Consider the following 21,070-nt stretch of genomic DNA (forward strand, 5'->3'; position numbering starts at 1 on the left):
TATTATTTTAATAATGCAAGTCATTTCAGTTTTATAAATAGTTCAAATGAATTTGCAATACTTAAAACACGTTATGCCAATAAAGCAAATGAAACTTGATAGAGTCAGAAAGAAAAAGAAGTACTACTATTAAACCTATATTTAAAGATTAGACTTCATGTCTAATCATATAAGCATGTTAAATGCCGTTGTAAAAGCCAGCTAATTATTTTTTTAAATTATTTAATAATTTCTCAGACTTTTAAAATTAATTAAACTTTTTAAAAGAAATTAGGTTGTATTTTTATTCAGAAAGAAAACAAAAAAATGATAAAAAAATGACAGTAAACACATTTATAATGTCAAAAAAGTAATTTTATTTATCAAATAAATGATCTAATAATGTTTAATTATGTTATTGACATTATTTTGTTTCAATAAAATGCTATACTAACTGTTTTTTTGTTTTTTACTTTTTTATGTAGAGAAAAGAAAGAGGAAAACTATTTTCGAGTTCTGGCTTTTCTGCTACTTACCAAAAGGATTTGAATTAAGTACTTGTCAATAGTTGGAATAATTTCTAGAATTTTCCCAAGGTATAATGTTATAAATGAGTACTCCAATTCTTCTCCAGTTATCTTTTTTTATTTTAGTCGCTATTTCACACTAGAATGTTTGTATTTTTGGGGCAAGCCCAAAAAACATGAAAATGGTTAGCCAGCTATACTAACTTTCTAAATGATTATTAATGATTTTAATGATTTTTTTATTTGATATTTAACTTTTTAATACAAAACTAAGTTGTATTTTTATTTAGAAAGAATACATGAAATTGATAAAAATTTACAGTAAAGACATTCATAATGTCAAAAAAAATCTGTTATTCGAATAAATGAGTATCTAATTATCTAATTCTGTTATTAACATTATTCTGTCTTAATAACATGCTATACTAACTTTCTAAATGATTATTAATGATTTTTTTAATATGATATTTTATTTAAACCTTTTTTTATTGAAACTAAGTAGTATTTTTATTCAGAAAGAATACATGAAATTGATAAAAATTGACAGTAAAGACATTTATAACGTAAAAATTATGTTATTCGAATAAATGATCATCTAAATATTTAATTCTGTTATTAACATTATTCTGTTTTAATGACATGCTATACTAACTTTCTATTCATCAAATGTGATTCTATGAAATTTCTTCTGGAGAAAGTCTTGTTTGTTTTATTTTGGCTAAAATAGTATCAGTTTAATTTATTTTAAGCCATTGTAAGGTCAATATTATTAGCCCCCTTAAGCAATTTTTGTTTTGGATTGTCTACAAAACAAACCACTGTTATACAATGACTTGCCTAATCACCCAAACTTTAACCTACTCTTCCTTTTTTTAAGCTGAATACTAGCATCTTGAAGAATATCTAGTCAAACAATATTTACTGTCATCATGGCAAAGATAAAATAAACCAGTTATTAGAAATGAGTTATTAAAACTATTATGATTATAAATGTGTTGAAAAAATCTGCTCTCCGTTAAACAGAAATTGGGAAAAAAATAAACAGAGGGGCTCATAATTCTGACTTTAACTGTTTATGGATGTAGTTTAAACGGCAGTAAAATGTTTTGAGGTAAATGAAATAGTAAGCGGTCACTCACTGGGTCTGAGTGTAGGCAGAGAGCAGTGCTGGTCCAGCCAGGAGAGCGTGCTGCGACACAGATCATCAACACTGGCTGTGGAAACCATACTGTTAAACGACTCGAACAGCGGCTCGATGATGATGCTGAACTGAGAGAACAGCAGTTCAGGAAAATATAAAGCACTTTCACCAGCACTGATGTTTTTGGATGCTAGAGACTAGATTCACAAAACATTCTGGAAGCGCACCAATTGTCGGTCGCCACCGTCCGATGAACCAACAACTATTCCAGCATGTGCTTTATGCAGCGGATGCCTTTCCAGTTGTAACCCAGTACTGTGACACACTTATACACACTCATTCACACACACTCATACACTACGGCCAATTTAGCTTATTCAATTCACCCATAGCGCATGTGTTTGGACTGTAGGGGGAACCAGAGCACCCGGAGAAACCCCACGCCAAAACAAGGAGAACAGGCAAACTCTACACAGAAATAACAACTGGCCCAGCCGGGACTCGAACCAATGACCTTCTTTCTGTGAGGCGACTGTGCTAACCACTGAGCCACCATGCCGCCCAACATAAGCTTAGAAATGGGTTTTATAGGACACAGCACAGCGAGGGGTCCACGTGACGTGATATTATGAACGTGACGTAATAACGACAAACATGAAAATAATATGATAAGATACATCATATAACTCAAGATATCGAACTATTACAGGGCGAGGCAGTGGCGCAGTAGGTAGTGCTGTCGCCGCACAGCAAGAAGGTCGCTGGTTCGAGTCTCCGGGTGCTCCGGTTTCCCCCACAGTCCAAAGACATGTGGTACAGGTGAATTAGGTAGGCTAAATTGTCCGTAGTGTATGAGTGTGTGTGGGTAAATGTGTATGGATGTTTCCCAGAGATGGGTTGCAGCTGGAAGGGCATCCAAAAAAAAGAAAAAAAAAATCAAAAAGTTATGAATTGCTAAGAGATTGTGTGGTGCTCAGGCTCCAGCTTTATGTTGATCATATTAAAACAATCTTAAGTTGCTGTTTTTAAGTTAACTATACCATGATTTTTCCAGTCTGGCCCACTTGGGAACAGCTTTTTCTCCATGTGGCCCCTGAGCTAAAATGAGTTTGACACCCCTGCCTTAAAGGGAGTTCGCTATAATGTGTTATTAGCAGTATTTTTCATGCAGTATGGGTTCATTGGTTCCTCAACAGACACAGAGCTTTGCAGGATACAATCCAGAACTTCCAGTTCTGCAGCGTTTGAGCTCTCACATATTCTCTGAACTTCTCCCTCATGTGGTCAAACCTCTGCCGTGTTATTGGAACGCCTGTAGCGGGGAGCTGCTGCTGACACACACTAAACAGAGTTTCAAAATAATGCATTAGTGTTAACGTCTCCTCTGGACTATCACACATACCACACTTTGCAAGTACAATTTTGATTTTGTACCAACATTAAACACTTTTTTTGTAATAAGGTCTGGTTTTGTGGTGGCTGTACTTTAAATTAAATTAATATAATCTGAATTCAGGTGATGAGAGATTTTGAGATTTTAAAAGTAAACAGAGCTACTGTAAGGTCACATCTGCTTGACATTAATTTAGTTGAAAATATCCATTAGAAACTTAAAAGTAATCAAAAAGTAATCAGATGTTACTTTACTAATATAAAGCAATTGAAAAGGTACACTACTTATTACATTTTAAATAGGGTCATTTGTAATCTATTACACTTCCAAAGTAACATCTTTAACACTGGCCATACAGTTGGAGTCAGAATTATTAGCCCCCCTGAATTATTAGACCACTTGTTTATTTTTTCCCCAATTTCTGTTTAACAGAGAGCAGATTTTTTATATCTAATATAATAGTTTTAATAACTCATCTCTAATAACTGATTTATTTTATCTTTGTCATGATGACAGTAAATAATATTTGACTAGATATCCTTCAAGTCACTTCTATACAGGTTAAAGTGACATTTAAAGGCTTAACTAGGTTAATTAGGGTAACTAGGCAGGTTAGGGTAATTAGGCAAGTTATTGTATAACGATGGTTTGTTCTGTAGACTATCGGAAAAAAATATAGATTAAATGGACTAATAATATTGTCCCTAAAATGGTGTTTAAAAAATTAAAAACTGATTTTATTCTAGCCAAAATAAAACAAATAAGACTTTCTCCAGAAGAAAAAATATTATCAGACATACTGTGAACATTTCCTCTCTCTATTAAACATCATTTGGAAAATATTTTAAAAAGAAAAAAAAATCTAAGGGTGCTAATAATTCTGACTTCCACTGTATGTATCCACAAGCACATATTTCTAAGTTCTCAAATATGTAGCCCTGGGCACATTTTCCCAATAATAAGAACTTTAATGAGTTGGATTACACTGACTTGATAGCGGAGTTGAGCGCCAGTATCTGGTCTCTCAGTCTCTGCGCCTCCTCATGAAGCTGCGCTCTCTCCTGCTGCATCTTACTGATGTACTCTGCCGTTTTCTGCAATGTCGTGGCTTTACTGATCTGTGAACCGCAGAAATTACAGGAACAAGTGTGAGCGAGGAACCAAGAATACCCAATGAAGCTAGTAGTCTGTTTCAGATCATCATCAAACAAAGTTAAATATTAGGTGACACAAGTAAACACATTGTGCCATTTTTTAATGCAACTTTTTATAGTTAAGGCAAAACAAAATACAAAATAGGGCGAGGCAGTGGCGCAGTAGGTAGTGCTGTCGCCTCACAGCAAGAAGGTCGCTGGTTCGAACCTCGGCTCAGTTGGCTTTTCTGTGTGGAGTTTGCATGTTCTCCCTGCCTTCGCGTGGGTTTACTCCGAGAGCTGCGGTTTCCCCAACAGTCAAAGACATGCGGTACAGGTGAATTGGGTAGACTACTTTGTCCGTAGTGTGTGTGTGAATGTGTGTGTGTGGATGTTTCCCAGAGATGGGTTGCGGCTGGAAGGGCATGCGCTGCGTAAAAACTTGCTAGATAAGTTGGCGGTTCATTCCGCTGTGGCGACCCGAAAGCCGACAAGAAAATGAATGAATGAATGAAAATACAAAATAGCCCTGTGTGAAAAAGTTTAAGCAAAAAAACCAAAGATGCATTAGAAATAAAAAATTCTATTAATTCAGCACAGCTAAAGTGTACTTAATGCGACCTGTAAGTATTTATAATAATCTAAAAACTTTGTAAAATTTATTGAAATACATTTGCATAGACGAAGAGTGTATATTATTCATTTATTCATTAATATTCCTTTGGCTTAGTCCCTTATTTATCAGGAGTCGCCTCAGTGAAATGAACCGCCAACTACTCCAGCATATGAAGCGGATGCCCTTGCAGCCACACTTCAAGCATGTGTGCATGTTCACCATTTTGGACAAAGTTTACTTTATTTTATTTAGGTCTACACTACCTACCAAAAGTCTCGTCGTCAATCTCAGATGTAAGAGCAACAGATAATAACTTCATGACTAGATCATTTGGAAAAGTGGCAGAAAGTCTATTTCTCCCATGAATCATCTGTTGAGCTGCATCCCAATCATCACAAATACTGCAGAAGACCTACTGGAACCAGCATGGAGCCAAGATTCTCACAGAAATCAGTCAAGTTTGGTGAAGGAAAACTCTTGGTTTGGGGTAACATTCAGTATGGGGGCGTGCGAGAGATCTGCAGAGTGGATGATCAACATCAACAGATTGAGGTATCAAGACATTTGTGCTGCCCATTACATTACAAACCACAGGAGAGGGACAATTCTCCAGCAGGATAGCGCTCCTTCTCATACTTCAGCCTCCACATCAAAGCTCCTGAAAGCAAAGAAGGTCAAGCTGCTCCAGGATTGGCCAGCCCAGTCACCAGACATCAACATTATTGAGCAAGATGAAGGAGGAGGCGTTGAAGATATACACAAAGGGTCTTGATGAACTCTGGGAGTCCTGCAGGAACGCTTTCTCCTTCATTCCAGATGACTTTATTAATCAGTGGTTTGAGTCATGTCAGAGATGTATGGATGCAGTCCTCCAAGCTCATGATGGAGTCAGACACAATATTCATTCTGTCTCCACTGCAGCAGGACTTTATATTCTATACTGGACATTATTTCAGTTCAGTGATGAGACTTTAGCCTAAGCAGAGTCAGACCTTACTGTCCTAATGACATCAATTATAATCAAGGCATGATCATATTTAATTGTGCTCAAATAGCGTAATCTAGAGGCCTTTGCCTTTCATATAAGCCACTTCTGATACCAAATGATCAACTAGAAGTCATGTTATTATTTGTCGTTCTTAAAACTTGCATAGTCAAGACTTTTGTCAGGTATTGTAGTGACTGAAGGCAGTGTACTTTACCTTTATACTGGGCTGTGAGCTCAGAGTCGTCACCAGACTGTGTAACGTATCAAACCCCAGCTTGATGTTGAACCGTCTCTTCTGTTCGGCAGAGATGTGTGTGATCCGTCGTGTGTCTGTCTGCAAGATCATAGAGATGTGTAAGAGACACAACTCAAACTGTGTGCTTATAAAATGTTTTAAGCAGAAACTTACTCGTGAGGACTCCAACTTTGACTCTGGGCTTTTCTCGGCTGCACTGGTAGGTGATGTCTGACCCATGCTTCCTGGAAAACTAACTGCAAATATAAAACACATTTGTGTTGATGCTCATTTCTGGATGAAAACATTTTTTAGGGATGCACTGATATCATTTTTTCGGAACTGATCCGATGCTGTTAACAAAATTCTGAGTATTGACTGATACAGATTCGATCCCGCAAAATGTAAAATTTGTAAATTAGGGTTGTGCTGCTCTGAAAATAGCGCGCCAAACACGTCTAGCGTCTTATTGCGCCTGGTGTATGATAAGACCCTTAGGGCCCTATCATACACCCGGCGCAATGTAGTGCAAGGCGCGATGCAATAGTTGTTTGCTAGTTCCAGCTTGGCGCAAGGGTCAGAGGGTCTAAATAGCAAATGCATTTGCACTCATATGTGCGCCCATAGGCGTTCTGATCTAAAAAAGCAGGCGTGTTTTGGCGCGTTGCTATTTTGAGATACTATAAGAGTCTGTTCTTTAGACCAGAACAAAGCCGGTCTATTGTCCAACGCAGAGTGCGTAAATTGTGTGCCTTGCTTACACACTGCTTAAGATGTAGAGCAATACGCAAATATCTTTACAAATGAAAAATAATTAAAATATTAAGTAAGCGACTTACAAATGAGGAAAAGGAAGCAATTTACGCAACTATAAGAGCAACAATGAATAAGTGCTGTAGGCAAGTTTCAGGTCTGTAAAGTCTCAGAAGCAACATTAGTAAATTTTTTTTGGTAGTTAGTGGAGGAGCCAGAGAGGCAATTGCAGATTAGGAAGTGAAGTGGAGACTAAATAGTTGAGTTTTTAGTGGTTTCTTGAAGACAGCGAGTGACTCTACCATTCTGATGCAGTTAGGGAGTTCATTCCACCAACTGGGCAGATTGAATGTGAGAGTTCGGGAAAGTGAAGTCGCTTTGTAAGCAAACATCAGAGCTTTGAATTTGATGCAAGCAGCAACTGGCAGCCAGTGCAAATGGATGAGTAGCGGAGTGACGTGCTAAATATATATATATATATATATATATATATATATAAAGGATTAAAAAATTACAAAACAAATTGTTTTCTTATTTTCTTAATTTCAAATTATTTTCTTATTTTCTTATTTTCAAATTATATACTTTTATGTCTTCTTCATCTCGGAAGGCATTTTCAGTTCATTCAATTTGGCTTGGTATAATCATTATTGGCAGTATTATTTATTATATGCATATTTATGTTTGTTTTATTAAAAACAAGCTTAGATATGTGTACTAGCATGTGTATTAGGATGTAACTCAGGTTTTTGAACACATTTCATTATTATTATTCATTTATTAGTTTGCTGGAAATTAGAACTGAATTTAGAAATAGTTTTGAAACAAATGTGCGCTAAACAAACTAAATTAATTATTTATAGGCTAATTGATGTCTGTGCGTACAAGGTTTCCCTATCCACGAGAGCGAAAGTGAAAGTAGATAATTTATCTCTATAATTTATCATTCTCGCACAGTAGATGCTCTGTTTAACTGTTTTCTTGCTAGTGAAATGCTCAGTTTCTCCACTTACTTTACGTCATGTAAATAGCAAATGCGATTATGGCGCGACGCAGCTGGCTCTTAAAGGCAATGGGAGATGAGACTCTGATTGGTATTCTCAAAACACACCTATAACTCATTAAAGGTTCAGGACACCCCGGAGAACTTTTTTTTTATATTAACAGATGTGTGTGTGTTGAGCATCAGTTAAGACAATGTTAGCACCTGTCAGCTTTAATTGTGGGGAAAACTGGATAATGTTGAGCTTTTGTCAGCTAATTTCAGCTTCCGGGTTTAAAATGATTTTTGGGGCGGATCAAAATCGGCGACGTAGCGCAGAACTGCAAGTGCAATGATGACGCGTCGGTTTCTCATCATTATTCATAGCGGAGTTTTCTTATCCTATGAGAAGAGCTGGCTGCTTAATTATTCATGAGACCTGCCAGACCTGCCAGTGTCAAGCCTGAGCTGAGAGACACGGAAACTACGGCACAGTATTTAGCCGTTCATGAAGGCTCATATGCGTTTGTTTCCATGATCCACGGGGTTTGTTGCATGTTTTCCCCCGCGATCTTGTCAGGGCCGATCATACAGCAAAGCTGTGTGTGTGCTGCTAGCATTTTTGTCGGGAGAGCAGCACGAGAATTAGAGAATGGCGGACGCTGTATTTTATCAGGAGTTCGTTCACATTCAGACACATCACAGTGCTGCTGTGTTTGCCTAAATCCTCTATATTACCAGCAGGGCTAATGGTTAAAATAGACAGGTCAGGAGACCTGCTGCAATGAGTCTGCTGATACGGGGATTGAGGGAGAAGTCCTCATTTATAGGGTTTACATGAACACACTTATCTTTATAATGATATAAATTATGGTTATATGTATATGAAATGACGAATAACAAATGTAGCAGGGCATTAAATTACTGTTCATTTCTTTGCATTTTAACTTTGTGAACTATAAACTCATGCGTCTCCTCACAGTTTGTCTCATTTTGTGAGCTAACTGACTACAACAGTTATTCGCTCCCCTTCTCCCCTGCTGGCCACGCCCACTCCTGCCCTTTACTCGCGGAGCTCCACACCCATTAATCATGCATCTTTTGAAAAAATTCTGAAGTAGACTTTAACCGAAAGTGGGGGGTGTCATGGCCCTTTAAGAGAATAAGCTCAACACTTTTAGACCATGCGCCACGGCACAGAGCGGATTTCTCCGTCCTTAAATTAGCAAAAGTGGATTCTGACACGCCCTGAAAGCGTTTGCGCCCTGTGTTTTGCGCTCTGCACATGGACCGTCAAAATAGAGCCCTTAATGTTTATTTCTGTAAATTCTGATTTTACATCTCACAGTTTAACTCTTATTTTTTCAAGTTCTGAGTTTACATCTTACAATTTAAATATTATTTCTTTTAAATTGGACTTTAGATTTTGCAATGTTGTAAATACAATTTTTGCAATTAAAATTGCGTGAATTTCATGAAATAAACATCAAAATTGAGCGATAGAAATTCAGAAGTCTGAGCAACTTTAACGTTATTTCTTTTAAATTCTGAGTTCACATCTTGCAATTTTAACAGTTAATTCTTTTAAATTGGAGTTTACATTTTGCAGTTTGTAAATACAATTTTTTTAATTAAAATTAAAATAATTTAAAGAAATAAACATCAAAACTGCATAATAATGATTACATTTTGAATAATTATAAATTGCGATCTTGCAAATTTGACTATTACTTCTCTGAATTCCCAGTTTACTGTACACCTCTTTAATTTCTCTGAATTCTGAGATTTATCTTGCATGAGTGCTTGATTTATTTGTTTCCAAGGTGCGATGAGATGAACCAACACACCAGTTAAACTGCTCCTGTCGCTGGTGTGCATTTGCACCGGGGAGAGTTTCTCAGTTTTGGGGACGAGAAGCGCTGTTTGTTGTGTTAAAAGAGAAGAGATGGTGCTGCTCTGCGAGGAAACGCTGTGACCGTGGCCTGACAGTGGTGTCTGGCAGTGTAACGGGGACAGCGGTGGGATTACACCAGAGACCCAGGGGAGACTGTGGGAAATCTGTGATCCTTCCCGACTGCTGCTCTTCGGCTGCTGTGGAAGAAAACAAAGAGTCACTTTTTCCAATAGGGTTTCATTCATTTTGCTTCAGCTTAGTCCCTTTCGGTGGGAATGAACCATCAACTTTCCCAGCATATATATATATATATATATATATATATATATATATATATATATATATATATATATATATATATATATATATAGTGATGGGTCATTCATTTTAAATTAATCGTTTATATGACTCGAGATTGATGAGTCCTTTCAAGGAGTGATTCGTTCATTCACGCATGCGCACATTTGTACAGGTGGAGGAGAAGATAAGTTACTTTTAAGAGTCCTTTATAGAGTTTGAGTTGTTCGTTCATCACATGAAAGACAGCAGCAAATCATATGCAGTCAGAGCCGGAAAAAGATTTGATTCGTTCATCTCTTGAGTCTTAAATGTGAGTCGTTCGTTCATCACGAGAAAGACAGTAGCCAATCATATGCAGTCAGAGACAGAAAAAGATTTGATTTGTTTAAGTCTCGAGTCTTTGATTTGAGTCGTTCGTTCATCACGTGAAAGACAGAAGCCAATCATATGCAGTCAGAGCCGGAAAAAGATTTGATTCGTTCATCTCTCGAGTCTTCGATTTGAGTCGTTCGTTTATCACATGAAAGACAGAGGCCAATCATATGCAGTCAGAGACAGAAAAAGATTTGATTCGTTCATCTCTCGAGTCTTTGATTATAGTCGTTCTTTCATCACGTGAAAGACAGTAGCCAATCATATGCAGTCAGAGCCGGAAAAAGATTTGATTCGTTCATCTCTCGAGTCCTCAGTTTGAGTCGTTCATTTATCACGAGAAAGACAGTAGCCAATCATATGCAGTCAGAGACAGAAAAAGATTTGATTCATTCATCTCTCGAGTCCTCGGTTTGAATCATTCATCTCTTTAGATGCTGTCAAGTGATGTACGCATATGGGACTGTGTCTGTTACGTGAATGAACGACTCGAATTTGAAGACATTTCAGATGTGAGCTGCGACAAAAACACCAGGGGCCTCATGCATCAACCCTGCGTATGCATAAAAAATTATTTCTTTTTACTGAACTTGTCTGCAGTAACGAAAACAGGAGACTCATTAGAAACAGATGACCAACCGAAAAGTAACTCAGGGTTATACAATGAGTGGACCAACACAAAATAAATACATTCCTGATATTTAAAAGTACACTACAGTTACCATGTCAATACACTACAATTACTATGGTATAAACACAGCACTACAGAAGAGAGAAATTGACTTAGAAAGTCATTTACTAATTTTATAATGGTTTGATCAGCTTTAGTTTGAAATAATTATTCCTTCTCTAAGGCTTTTTATGCGGTCTCCGTCACCGTCTTGTGGATGGACAGCCTCAACAGCCTTTGCTTTGCTCAATGGCAGGCTGATGACCGCCAACGCGCTCTCTCTCAGAAATGATACATATTTAAAACAGGCACTCTCCTTATAAATAAACTGCATAGTTGCAATCTAAACAGCAATATTCTCCACTAAAAAAGCCTCAAAAGTACATTGTGTTGTCCAACAGCTGCAATATTTGTCAAACTGTAGTGAGTTTATTGATCTGCTGTCACTCTATGCGGGTGGAGTAATACACAAGGGTGAAGAGGCTGTAGGAGTTCTGATATTGCATGGTTATCAGCCAATCAGATTCGAGAACCAGACAGAACTGTTGTATAAATGTATATGACATATCGCACAACCCCTGTGGATTATCAGCTATTATTTAAATGCATGTCTTTGTACCGGAGAGATGGGTGATGTGGATCTTTGTCCCTTTGACACGGTTGCAGGAGCATCAAAACTCAATGATGGTTTTCCTGGAGGAAAAAAAAAAGATACACATTCATCTTTTTGTTGTTAATTAGAGAAAACTATTTAGACATGTGACTCAAGCTGCGTCCCAAATCGCATACTTATGCACTATTCTGCGCCATTTTGTAGTATAAATAGTGTAAGTAGTGTGTTCACACTGAAAACTCTAGAAATAATTAAAGTGTACTTTAATTACCCGGATGATGCACTCATTCAGCTGGTAAAATGAAGTGTGTAATGATGGACACTTCACGCACTCAACGACCGCAGGTTTGCTTACGTAGCGGAAGGGGCGGAGCTATCGGACACACATGTTAGATAACTTTATTTATTTTGGATAGTGAAAGCAAAATCCTCCTACGAGAGTGATTATAGCACCTCCCGATGGTGAATGCGGTTATACTCATGGCAGGTATTATTTGATAATTCGGTCGTTTATTTCACTGATTTGGCGACCGTCAAACGTCATCAGGGAAACGGTTTGAATTTCCGCTTAGTAAAAAAACATAAGTGTACCATTTGGGACAACACTACATACATGTACTATCCTGTTGAGTGTGCATAAGTACATAGTGCATGAGTGCATAGTGTGCCGTTTGGGACGCAGCTTCAGTTTATAAAAACTGAAACAAAGGAGTATTTACATAAATAAATTTACAAAGGAAGTCTAAGCACAGGACACCTGAAAAAAATGTGACCGTGCCGCAACAAACATTTTTAATAAAACAGTGTTGTGGTACTATTATTTATATACCACTTCAAAAACATTTTAACTATGTCTTGTTTTTATATTTTCATTTAGTTTAGGTCGTTGCTTTCATACAGATGTTACTACTTCAATGTGTTCCTTTTGCCGCCATTCATACCTATATGGGGCGTCTGCAGACTTGGATCCAGGCAAGATTTACGGCCTAGGCAGTTTTACGCCCCACAGCTTTACGCCCCTGTTGTTCCTAATGCGTCCAGTAGGGGGCATGAAGGATACATGACCACATAATACATTTAAAGTCAACGCTCCCAGATTATTAAATGTCCTGTTCATGAATGTATATTATTAATTAGATTACGCTAAATATGAACGCTAGATTAATGTATCATAAAGTGAGTTATAAACTCACTATGTAATATGCAGAATTGATACACTCAACAAATAATTCCAGATATGCAAAAGCCCAATTGCAAATTAATTTAGATTAATTTAATTAGAAAAGTTAAAAACACAAGTTGTTGGATACTGTAATGGTTAATTGTAGCCAAGCTATACGTTTTCATATAGAGATATGCATTTGTTGTATTGTTTATATATAAATTTGCATTTTGAAAATAACAAAATTATAACCAAACAATACAGTGTAATTTGGAGTAATGATGTGCTTTGATAAGAATGCAGAGGTATTGTTACAATAAATATTATGAAACAATAAGGGATAAACAATATGATTGCATGTGCAATGCAAACTTCATTAGTAATATATAAAATGTACTGTATAGCTATATGAACAAAAATAAGTAGACCATTTTTAATTTGGGAGTTTCTATATGCATTTATGGATATATGATAGTTTAATTGTTCAAATTAGAACAGGATAGCATTACATTGATTGTAATTGAAAGTAATGCAATTTTAAAATTTAAAATAAAATCAATTAAATTTTCAAATCTGTTTAGATTTATTTCAATAATTAAGAAAGTCAAATTTGGAGGAATAATGTTGTGTAGTTGTAGTGTAGATTTGGCTAACAACCCAGACCATGCAAGTGTATTGTCTAATCTATGAGAAAATATATATCTAATAATAAAAAATTATTAAATATGTAATAATTACTCCCTTGCTGAGACAAAAAGGTAAAAGAAAGTTAGCCTACATAACACACTTTCTTATGTAGGTTAATGTTATTTTACTCTTTTGTTGAGGTAGAACATGTAGCATGCCTGCACATAGTTACCTAAAATTGAGTCAAACTAACACATTGCTATTATATTACACCAATTTGTTTGTGTTGACATACACTCATATCGATCTTAATCTAATTAAAAAAAAGGTTTAAGTTTCATGTTTTAAACACGTATTTAACATAGATACCTCTTCATCGCGTCGCGTTTGGTAGGGTGAGATAAAGTTCTGGAGGCTCAAAATAACACTGTACTGCCTCCCTCTACTGGACACAACAGGGGCGTAAAACTGCTTGGGCCGTAAAACTGCTTGGGCCGCAGATCTGTCTGGATCCAAGTCTGCAGCCTCCTCCTACTCATTCATACCACGGCGACGGCGGTAATTGATGCGCAGCAGCATTTGACCGCTGGGTGGCACTTTAACCACAGATATTCAGCTTTGCCTTTTCACAATGCTAAACAGACTGTTCTGTAGGCGTAGCTTCCTGTATGTGATGTGATGTAATCAATTAAAATATAATTTTAATTTAGTTTTTCTGGTAATAGACATGCTCTTACACTATACTGTATGCTGTAGAAAAGATACATGGTGAGAAGTCATAGGCTTCAAAAAGCAAATATAAGAATTAAGTTATTAGCCTTCAGTGCCCGATTAAATTGCGTTGGGGTGAAAATAATGTTTTGATTTCTTTGACTATCATGGCAATGTTATAATCTCAAATCTTAAACTTGCGCAAATGAAAAACAGCAAAATAATATAGATGCCGGTAGAGCACATCACCTCACAGTTGTGAACTTGCGATCACCTCAACTTACATTTAAAATTTGTTTACCTGTTTATTGCAAACTTTTTAAGTGCAAAGAGGATTCATTTTGGAAAATAGAATTGGAGAAATAAAAGACAACTAAAATGAATGCACAAACATTCAGTACAAATAAGTCTTAAATAAATAAAGTCTTTTAGCCTAAATATAGAGATGTAGTGTTTGCTATTTTGATAGGACTAAGACAGGGGTCGGCAACCCAATGTTGAAAGTGCCATTTTGGACCAAAAAAAAACAAAAAACAAATATGTTTGGAGCCGCAAAAAATGTAAAGCCTTATATAAGCCTTATAATGAAGGAAACACATGCTGTATGTATCTATAGTAGCTATATTAGCCTACTATAAAAATGACTAAGTTGGCTACAAATAGATAATGAGCCTTCATGACTAAATAGCCACTGAAATCAGGTGGTTGGTGTTAATTTCGTTGTCATTTAAACACTTCAGCACAGCCTCTTGTCTTTCAGTGATATTAATTTGATCATTTCTTCTTGCGGCCCATCAGAGTTCACATACCTGCATAAAAGCGCATTGAATATCGCTCACATCATAGGCAATTGAGTATGCTGGCACTGAATTAATGTCCTTGGTTTGCTGATTGGTGATGTTACCTGCCATTTTAATAGCCCTTTCCTTCACTGTCTTAGCGGAGAGAGGTATATCTTTAATTTTTTGAATTATCTTGGTTTTGTTTTTGAAGTCTGCAAATAGGTGTTCTAATATGTTGATGAATGACTCCTTCATGTAGTCACCATATCTGTGAACGGTTTTCCATGCTTTATTATGTCCCGGTTTGTTTACAACAGCCACCTGCCCGGCATCCCGCCCTGCTGATAGAAACCTGTGTCGCAGGCTATGACGCAAATCTTCGTTGACAGAAATGTTGAAATTAAATATTAATTCTACACACTTTGACAGCATTTGAAAACGTTAAAAATGTTTGTCCTCCAATAGAAATCATTTTAAAACAAAAATATATACTAACCTTCCCCATCTTTTTGAACATTTATGAAAAAACTTCAGGGAGCCACAAGGGCAGCGCTAAAGAGCTGCATGCGGCTCTAGAGCCGCGGGTTGCTGACCCCTGGACTAAGACAAGACATTTTCATTTATGTATATCAACACACTTAGTTTACGTCAATCAGTTGCCATACAGTAGCAACAGTTTTGAGTTCATGTATTGCTTATACTGTATTTTTTTTCAACTAGATGTTTTTATTCATCATTATTGAACTATTCAATTCTTTTTAATAACAGTAGCTAAACATAACATATAAATCTAGCATTAAAACATGTTAGCATTGCAGCTCATCCAGAACACTGCGGCCAAGATTCTGAACTGAACCAGAAAACCAGAGCACATCACAACTGTCCTCAGGTCTTTACACTGGACACTTTACACCATACCAGTCAACCCTCCCGTTTTTCCCGGGATTCTCCCGTATTCTACTGTTCTTTCCCACTATCATCCCGTAAAGGTATTTTCCCGGATTTCTCCCATATTTTCAGTAATTTAACAGTCGAGCCTCCCTATACCGATACCACCGAACCACCAGGGGTCGCCCCTTACGTGAGTGTTCTGTGCTTTCGCTTTGTTTAGGAATGAAAACACTTAGAAATAAATATTAAAAATGGCGCGATTCCATTTCCTTTTGAATACAGGTGCCGTCGCCCATCCTATAGACCAATTACCAACCTACGTCACACGGATCCCGGGTGGCAAAAAAACAGACAGGCTACAATGGGAAAGATGTCGTGTTTTGCGGTAGGATGCCGAATTCGAGTCCAAAAATGGAAAACTTAACTTTTACCATACACCACACACTGCTTTAATACCGACTGCAGACGTCTTCGGCTCTCATTACAATAGCTATTAATTTTAATAAGCTGGACTGTTTGCTAATGTATTTGCTGCTAATGTATATATTTATTTTTCTTTTGTTAATAATAATTTCAAAACATATTACTGACCATTTAACTGTTTATTTACAATGAATCAGGTCCAAATGAACATAATTAGTAATTTGGGTATTTTTTTAAGATGGTGGGGGGGGGGGGGTCTCTTATTATGCTGGGCATATCCCTTATTTCACATCCCAATGTTGACAGATATGCTTTACACTTACATTCAGAATAGAGTTTAAAGTATTATTACTTGTCTATGAATCACTAAATGGCCTTGGAGCTCAATACATTACAGATATGCTCACTAAATACAAACCCAACAGATCCCTCAGATCTTAAGGATTAAAGAAACTAGAAATTCCAAGAGTTCAGTCAAAGCAGGGTGAATCTGCCTTGAGCTACTAACAGCGCCCCCTGCTTCTAGAAATGATCAGATGTGCTCCAACATTAGGCACATTTAAATCAAGAGTGAAAACGCGTCTGTTTAGCTGTGCCTTTACTGAAGGAGCACTGTGCTGCGGCCCACAGATCACACTATTTTCTTTTCTTTTTCATTCTTTTATAACCTGTTTAACACATTTTAACATGTTTTTAATCCTTTGTGGTTTTTATTCTCTTATACTTGTCTCTTTTATTGCTGTTTATGTAAAGCACTTTGAATTGCCACTGTGTATGAAGCGTGCTATATACTGTAAATAAACTTGCCTTGCCTATTGTAACTTGATTTAACTATAATAATTTAAAGTTATTTCAAACTATTTATTTTGATAGTATGCCATACGTGCTGCTATTATTAAAACTAGCTATTTATATATTTAAAGGGCTATAAAACCCCCCGTTTCAGCAGGATGTTTTCACACCTCTAGTTTGGAAAAAGTCAGGAAAGTGGGTGTGTCTGGCTCTGTTTGGGTGGGCGTGTCGGGGGAGGGAAAACTGGGCAGGGTTTGAATAAAAATGGGAGTTGCCATTAGGGCACGCGCTGCTGACCAAGAAAAAACAAACACACAGACGCAGGGGAGAAAGAGTGTGTTTAATGACGGTGGGATGTTTGATACCGCACGTTGTATAAGAGAAAAAAGCCTCTGCATTTCTCTGTAACTCAGATGCACTCAGTAGGTCAGAAAGCCGTGTGTGTGTAGACTATCCTGTCACAAAATGCGGCGATAATTAAACACGACTCTCGGCAAAAGTTTGCTTACAGTGTTCACATGTTTACACACAGAGCGCAGCATTTACAGCGGATCTTTCAATATTGTAGTGATATTAACGTCCTGTAAACTAAGTAACTTAGAAATCATTTTGACTAAGGTCTGTCTGTAAACACTGAAAGAGTACTGCTGACCATACCAACTATAACTTTGCCATCTGAATGAACAAAGAAAGGGCGCTGATCGCACACACTTACCAAATCTGTAGAGACAATCAGCACATACTGGAGCTGCGTCTTTTTTTAAAGGAGACGAGCAGCAAATCCGGATCTCACCATTGATGAGAAATGCTCTCGAGTAAAAAATGTTCCAAACAAAAGCTTTTCTGCCGCGCGTCACAAGCACTGATCCACACGTGAGTCCAGCAGCGCTCTCATAGAGAGGAAATGAAACGTCGGTGCAGTAGCCTAGTGGTTAGCGTGCTGACATATAGTACATTAACACGTCAGGGCGTCGCGAGTTCGAATCCTGACTCGAGGACATTTCCCTACCCTTCCCCTCTCTCTCTCTCCCATTTTGCTTCCTGTCTCAATACTGTCCTATCTAATAAAGGCAATAAGGCCAAAAATAACTCTCATAGAGAAAAAATAAAAACAAAACCTTCACATTATGAAAGCAACACTGGCGACCTGTATCTCCAAACAATTCTTATTTTCCCATAGCTTTTGGCAACACGACACGTGTTGTATTTCTGCCATCTGAACACTGTTTCAGGTACAGTCTAAGAAAGCTAGCATGCATATTAATGAAGTTGCAGCGCATTCATAATGGAGCGCGCTGATTGGTTTGAACCAAGCCATACTCATGAATGAATGCAGCACGCTCAGAGACGTAATACGGGACTCGCAGGTACAGACGTCCAGTCTACACGCTGGAACACACGCTAAAATCTCATGGTCGTGACGCAGCTTCAAAAATTCGTTTCAAACCGGAAGTACGAATTTGCTCGAAATAACGCAAAAACAACCAATTTTCACCTTTTAGTGAGATATATGTGTCCTAATAGCGCAGTGTGGGACACATATACGACTGTCAACAGCTCAAAACATGTTGTAAGCTGAGAAAATATTATATACTTTTCCTTCTATGCTAATGAAGGACTACTGAGACATTCCAAGCATGGGATGGGTCCTCCTGGTGAGGAAGAGTTCCTCACAGCTCCGATACACATCTCTGCCATTTGCTTACAGTAACCATGTGCTCTTCACCATACACAATTCATCTGCTCGTGTTCTTCCTTCAGATAACTTTGTCATGTTTGGTGTCATTTAACAGTTTATGACTTCAGTGTTGTAGTGATGAAATCAACATTGATTGATTATATTTCAATCTACAATGTATTTACTATTGTTGGGTCAAGGCCTGAGGAGAGTATGTTAATGTGCTTACCACCCAGTTTATCTCTTCAACTTTGCTCTCATGTCCAGCTGGTTTTGGGGGTTGGTTTTCACTCATGTTTGACAATGCTTTGCTCAGGGTAGAATAGGGAAAGGTAACTGTTGATATGGGAGAATGGCTTTTACTCTGCATCTCCCGCACACCAGTGCGTAGCCTCATATGCCCCTTTCACACATACAGACCTGAAAGGTTGTATGTGTGAACAGGTCCTTTTTGAAAATACCGGTAAATTCGTTCTGGCTATTTTCCGGAAAGAGAAAGAGGAATGCTGCGCTGTGTGAATGCAGAAGGAAGATTGCCGTAATAAGCGCGTGCACGTCTAGAACATGCTGACGTGAGACGTCTGCTTTAGCCAATCACAACAGTCAGACGCATTTACGTCCGCGCGGTTTGTGAGAATAAAAGCCTTTGAATATTTTTCCAGACACATTTAGCTGCTAGAAGTTAGTCAGATCACGTTTATATGTTCTTCTTAATGTCAACTGTGTAAATAATCATCGATGAGATGCTTATGATAAGCCGTTGTTTGTTTACCTTCAAGCTTTGCGTGTGCCTGTGAAACAGCCTGTGAGCGCCAGCACACGCACATATTATGAACATCTCGACATGTGAAAGTGTTTCTCTATATGTTTTCATCGAAGTTGTTCACAATACTGATCATCCACAGAGTTTGTAATTTAGTCAAATGTTTACAAATACAAGCGCAGCCGTTTAAAGCTCATTTGTGGTGAATGATGTCCGAATTTACCGGTATTTTGGAATGGATGTGTGAATGCTCTTTTCCGGAAAATTTCCGTAACGTCCTCGCCTGTGTGAACAGCGCTTTTTTGAATATACCGGTAAAGTCGTTCTGGAAGTTTTCCAGATATTTACCGGTATCACTGTGTGAAAGGGGCTATATGCTAACAAAGGCAGTTTCACTGTCTTTGTTGCTCAGCAGTGCATATGTTACAGCTAATTTCTTTATACAGTATCTTAGTTTGTTTCATTCTAATGTCTGTAAATTTAAACATGTAACTTAATAAACAACTTTGCCTGCTTTAAGACGTAGAGATTCTTTCTCTTTATCAATGATGATAACAACTTTAATGGAGTCAGATTAATTACAATGGAGTCAGATAAATAATGGATTTAAACACGCCATCCTTCAACTGCTTTCCGTTTCCGATTATTGGTTCAGAACAGCAGCGTAAGCTTCAAGCCTTACAATGTGCTTTGGTGTTTCGTGACCCTTTAACTGAAAAATAAGCTAAAAGAAAATATAAAAGTGACCCCATCCGAAGGGATCGATAGCTTAAATTATTTAGAATTAAGTTAAATAGCAAACATTTTAAGTTGTAGTTTTGTTAACAATAGCAACAACAACTGAAACACTCCTTTAAACATCCATATAGGAAACTAATGATTAAATAAATCAATAAAAAGGCAAATATAAGAAACTACACGGGGGGAAAAAAACTGACAGAAGATACAAACGTACGCTCTTGAGATCTGGACGAGAGCAGATTGGCCAGGCAGCTGGTCTGGGAGGGTGGGGTTACAGATGACGTCATCACTCTGGGAACCAATGGGGCTCCTCCGCTCTTCTGTTTGTGCTTCCCTCTGCCTGTAGCTCCGCCCACCTGCTGCGGCACAGAGAAGCAGTGATGGAGTCCAGCGGCGGCCATCGGCTGGTAGTTTACAGACATGCAGGAGGACGGAGGAAATATTTCGCCAACACTGGAGTATCCGTGCCCGAGCTGAGCGTCTGCTGGCGGGACGGTTATAGTAGAGCCTTTGTGGGTGATGACGGTGGGCGTGGCAGCCGAGCAGGTCCGTGATTGGCCGGAGGAATATCTGTGTCTGAGGCAAAGTTATTTTCATTCATTCATTCATTTTCTTGTCGGCTTAGTCTCTTTATTAATCAGGGATCGCCACAGCGGAATGAACCGCCAACTTATCCAGCGTATGTTTTACACAGTGGATGCCCTTCCAGCTGCAACCCAGCACTGGGAAATCACACTCATATTCACACTCATACACTATGGCCAATTTAGTTCATCAATTCCCCAATAGCGCATGTGTTTGGACTGTGGGAGAAACCGGAGCACCCGGAGGAAACCCACGCCAACACGGGGAGAACATGCAAACTCCACACTGATTTTAAATATCTCATCAAAGTTAAAACGGA

The 21,070-nt window shown here is 37.8% G+C and overlaps 1 protein-coding gene and 1 long non-coding RNA gene across 8 annotated transcripts in view; one reads left to right on the forward strand and one right to left on the reverse strand.

Annotated features, from left to right (window-relative positions):
• Positions 1 to 21,070, forward strand: part of LOC147843792 (uncharacterized) — a 1,319,745-nt gene that overhangs the window by 844,323 nt on the left and 454,352 nt on the right. The window lies entirely within an intron of this gene.
• Positions 1 to 21,070, reverse strand: part of mlxipl (MLX interacting protein like) — a 160,096-nt gene that overhangs the window by 3,233 nt on the left and 135,793 nt on the right. For 4 of the 7 annotated variants that reach the window (XR_015489897.1, XR_015489896.1, XM_087251061.1 and 1 more), the window contains 8 exon segments: positions 20,381 to 20,742; positions 11,603 to 11,676; positions 9,595 to 9,838; positions 6,187 to 6,269; positions 5,992 to 6,111; positions 4,031 to 4,158; positions 2,865 to 2,988; positions 1,646 to 1,775 (listed from right to left, as the gene is read on the reverse strand). Coding sequence is in view for 4 of the 7 variants with exons in the window: in XM_087251061.1 (XP_087107187.1) it covers positions 1,646 to 1,775; positions 2,865 to 2,988; positions 4,031 to 4,158; positions 5,992 to 6,111; positions 6,187 to 6,269; positions 9,595 to 9,838; positions 11,603 to 11,676; positions 20,381 to 20,742 (1,265 nt within the window). In the remaining 3 variants the exon portion in view is untranslated. 7 annotated transcript variants of the gene reach the window in all.

Source organism: Danio rerio, chromosome 5 (genome assembly GCF_052040795.2).
Source record: "Danio rerio strain M-AB ecotype USA chromosome 5, GRCz13ab, whole genome shotgun sequence".
NCBI lineage: Eukaryota > Metazoa > Chordata > Actinopteri > Cypriniformes > Danionidae > Danio > Danio rerio.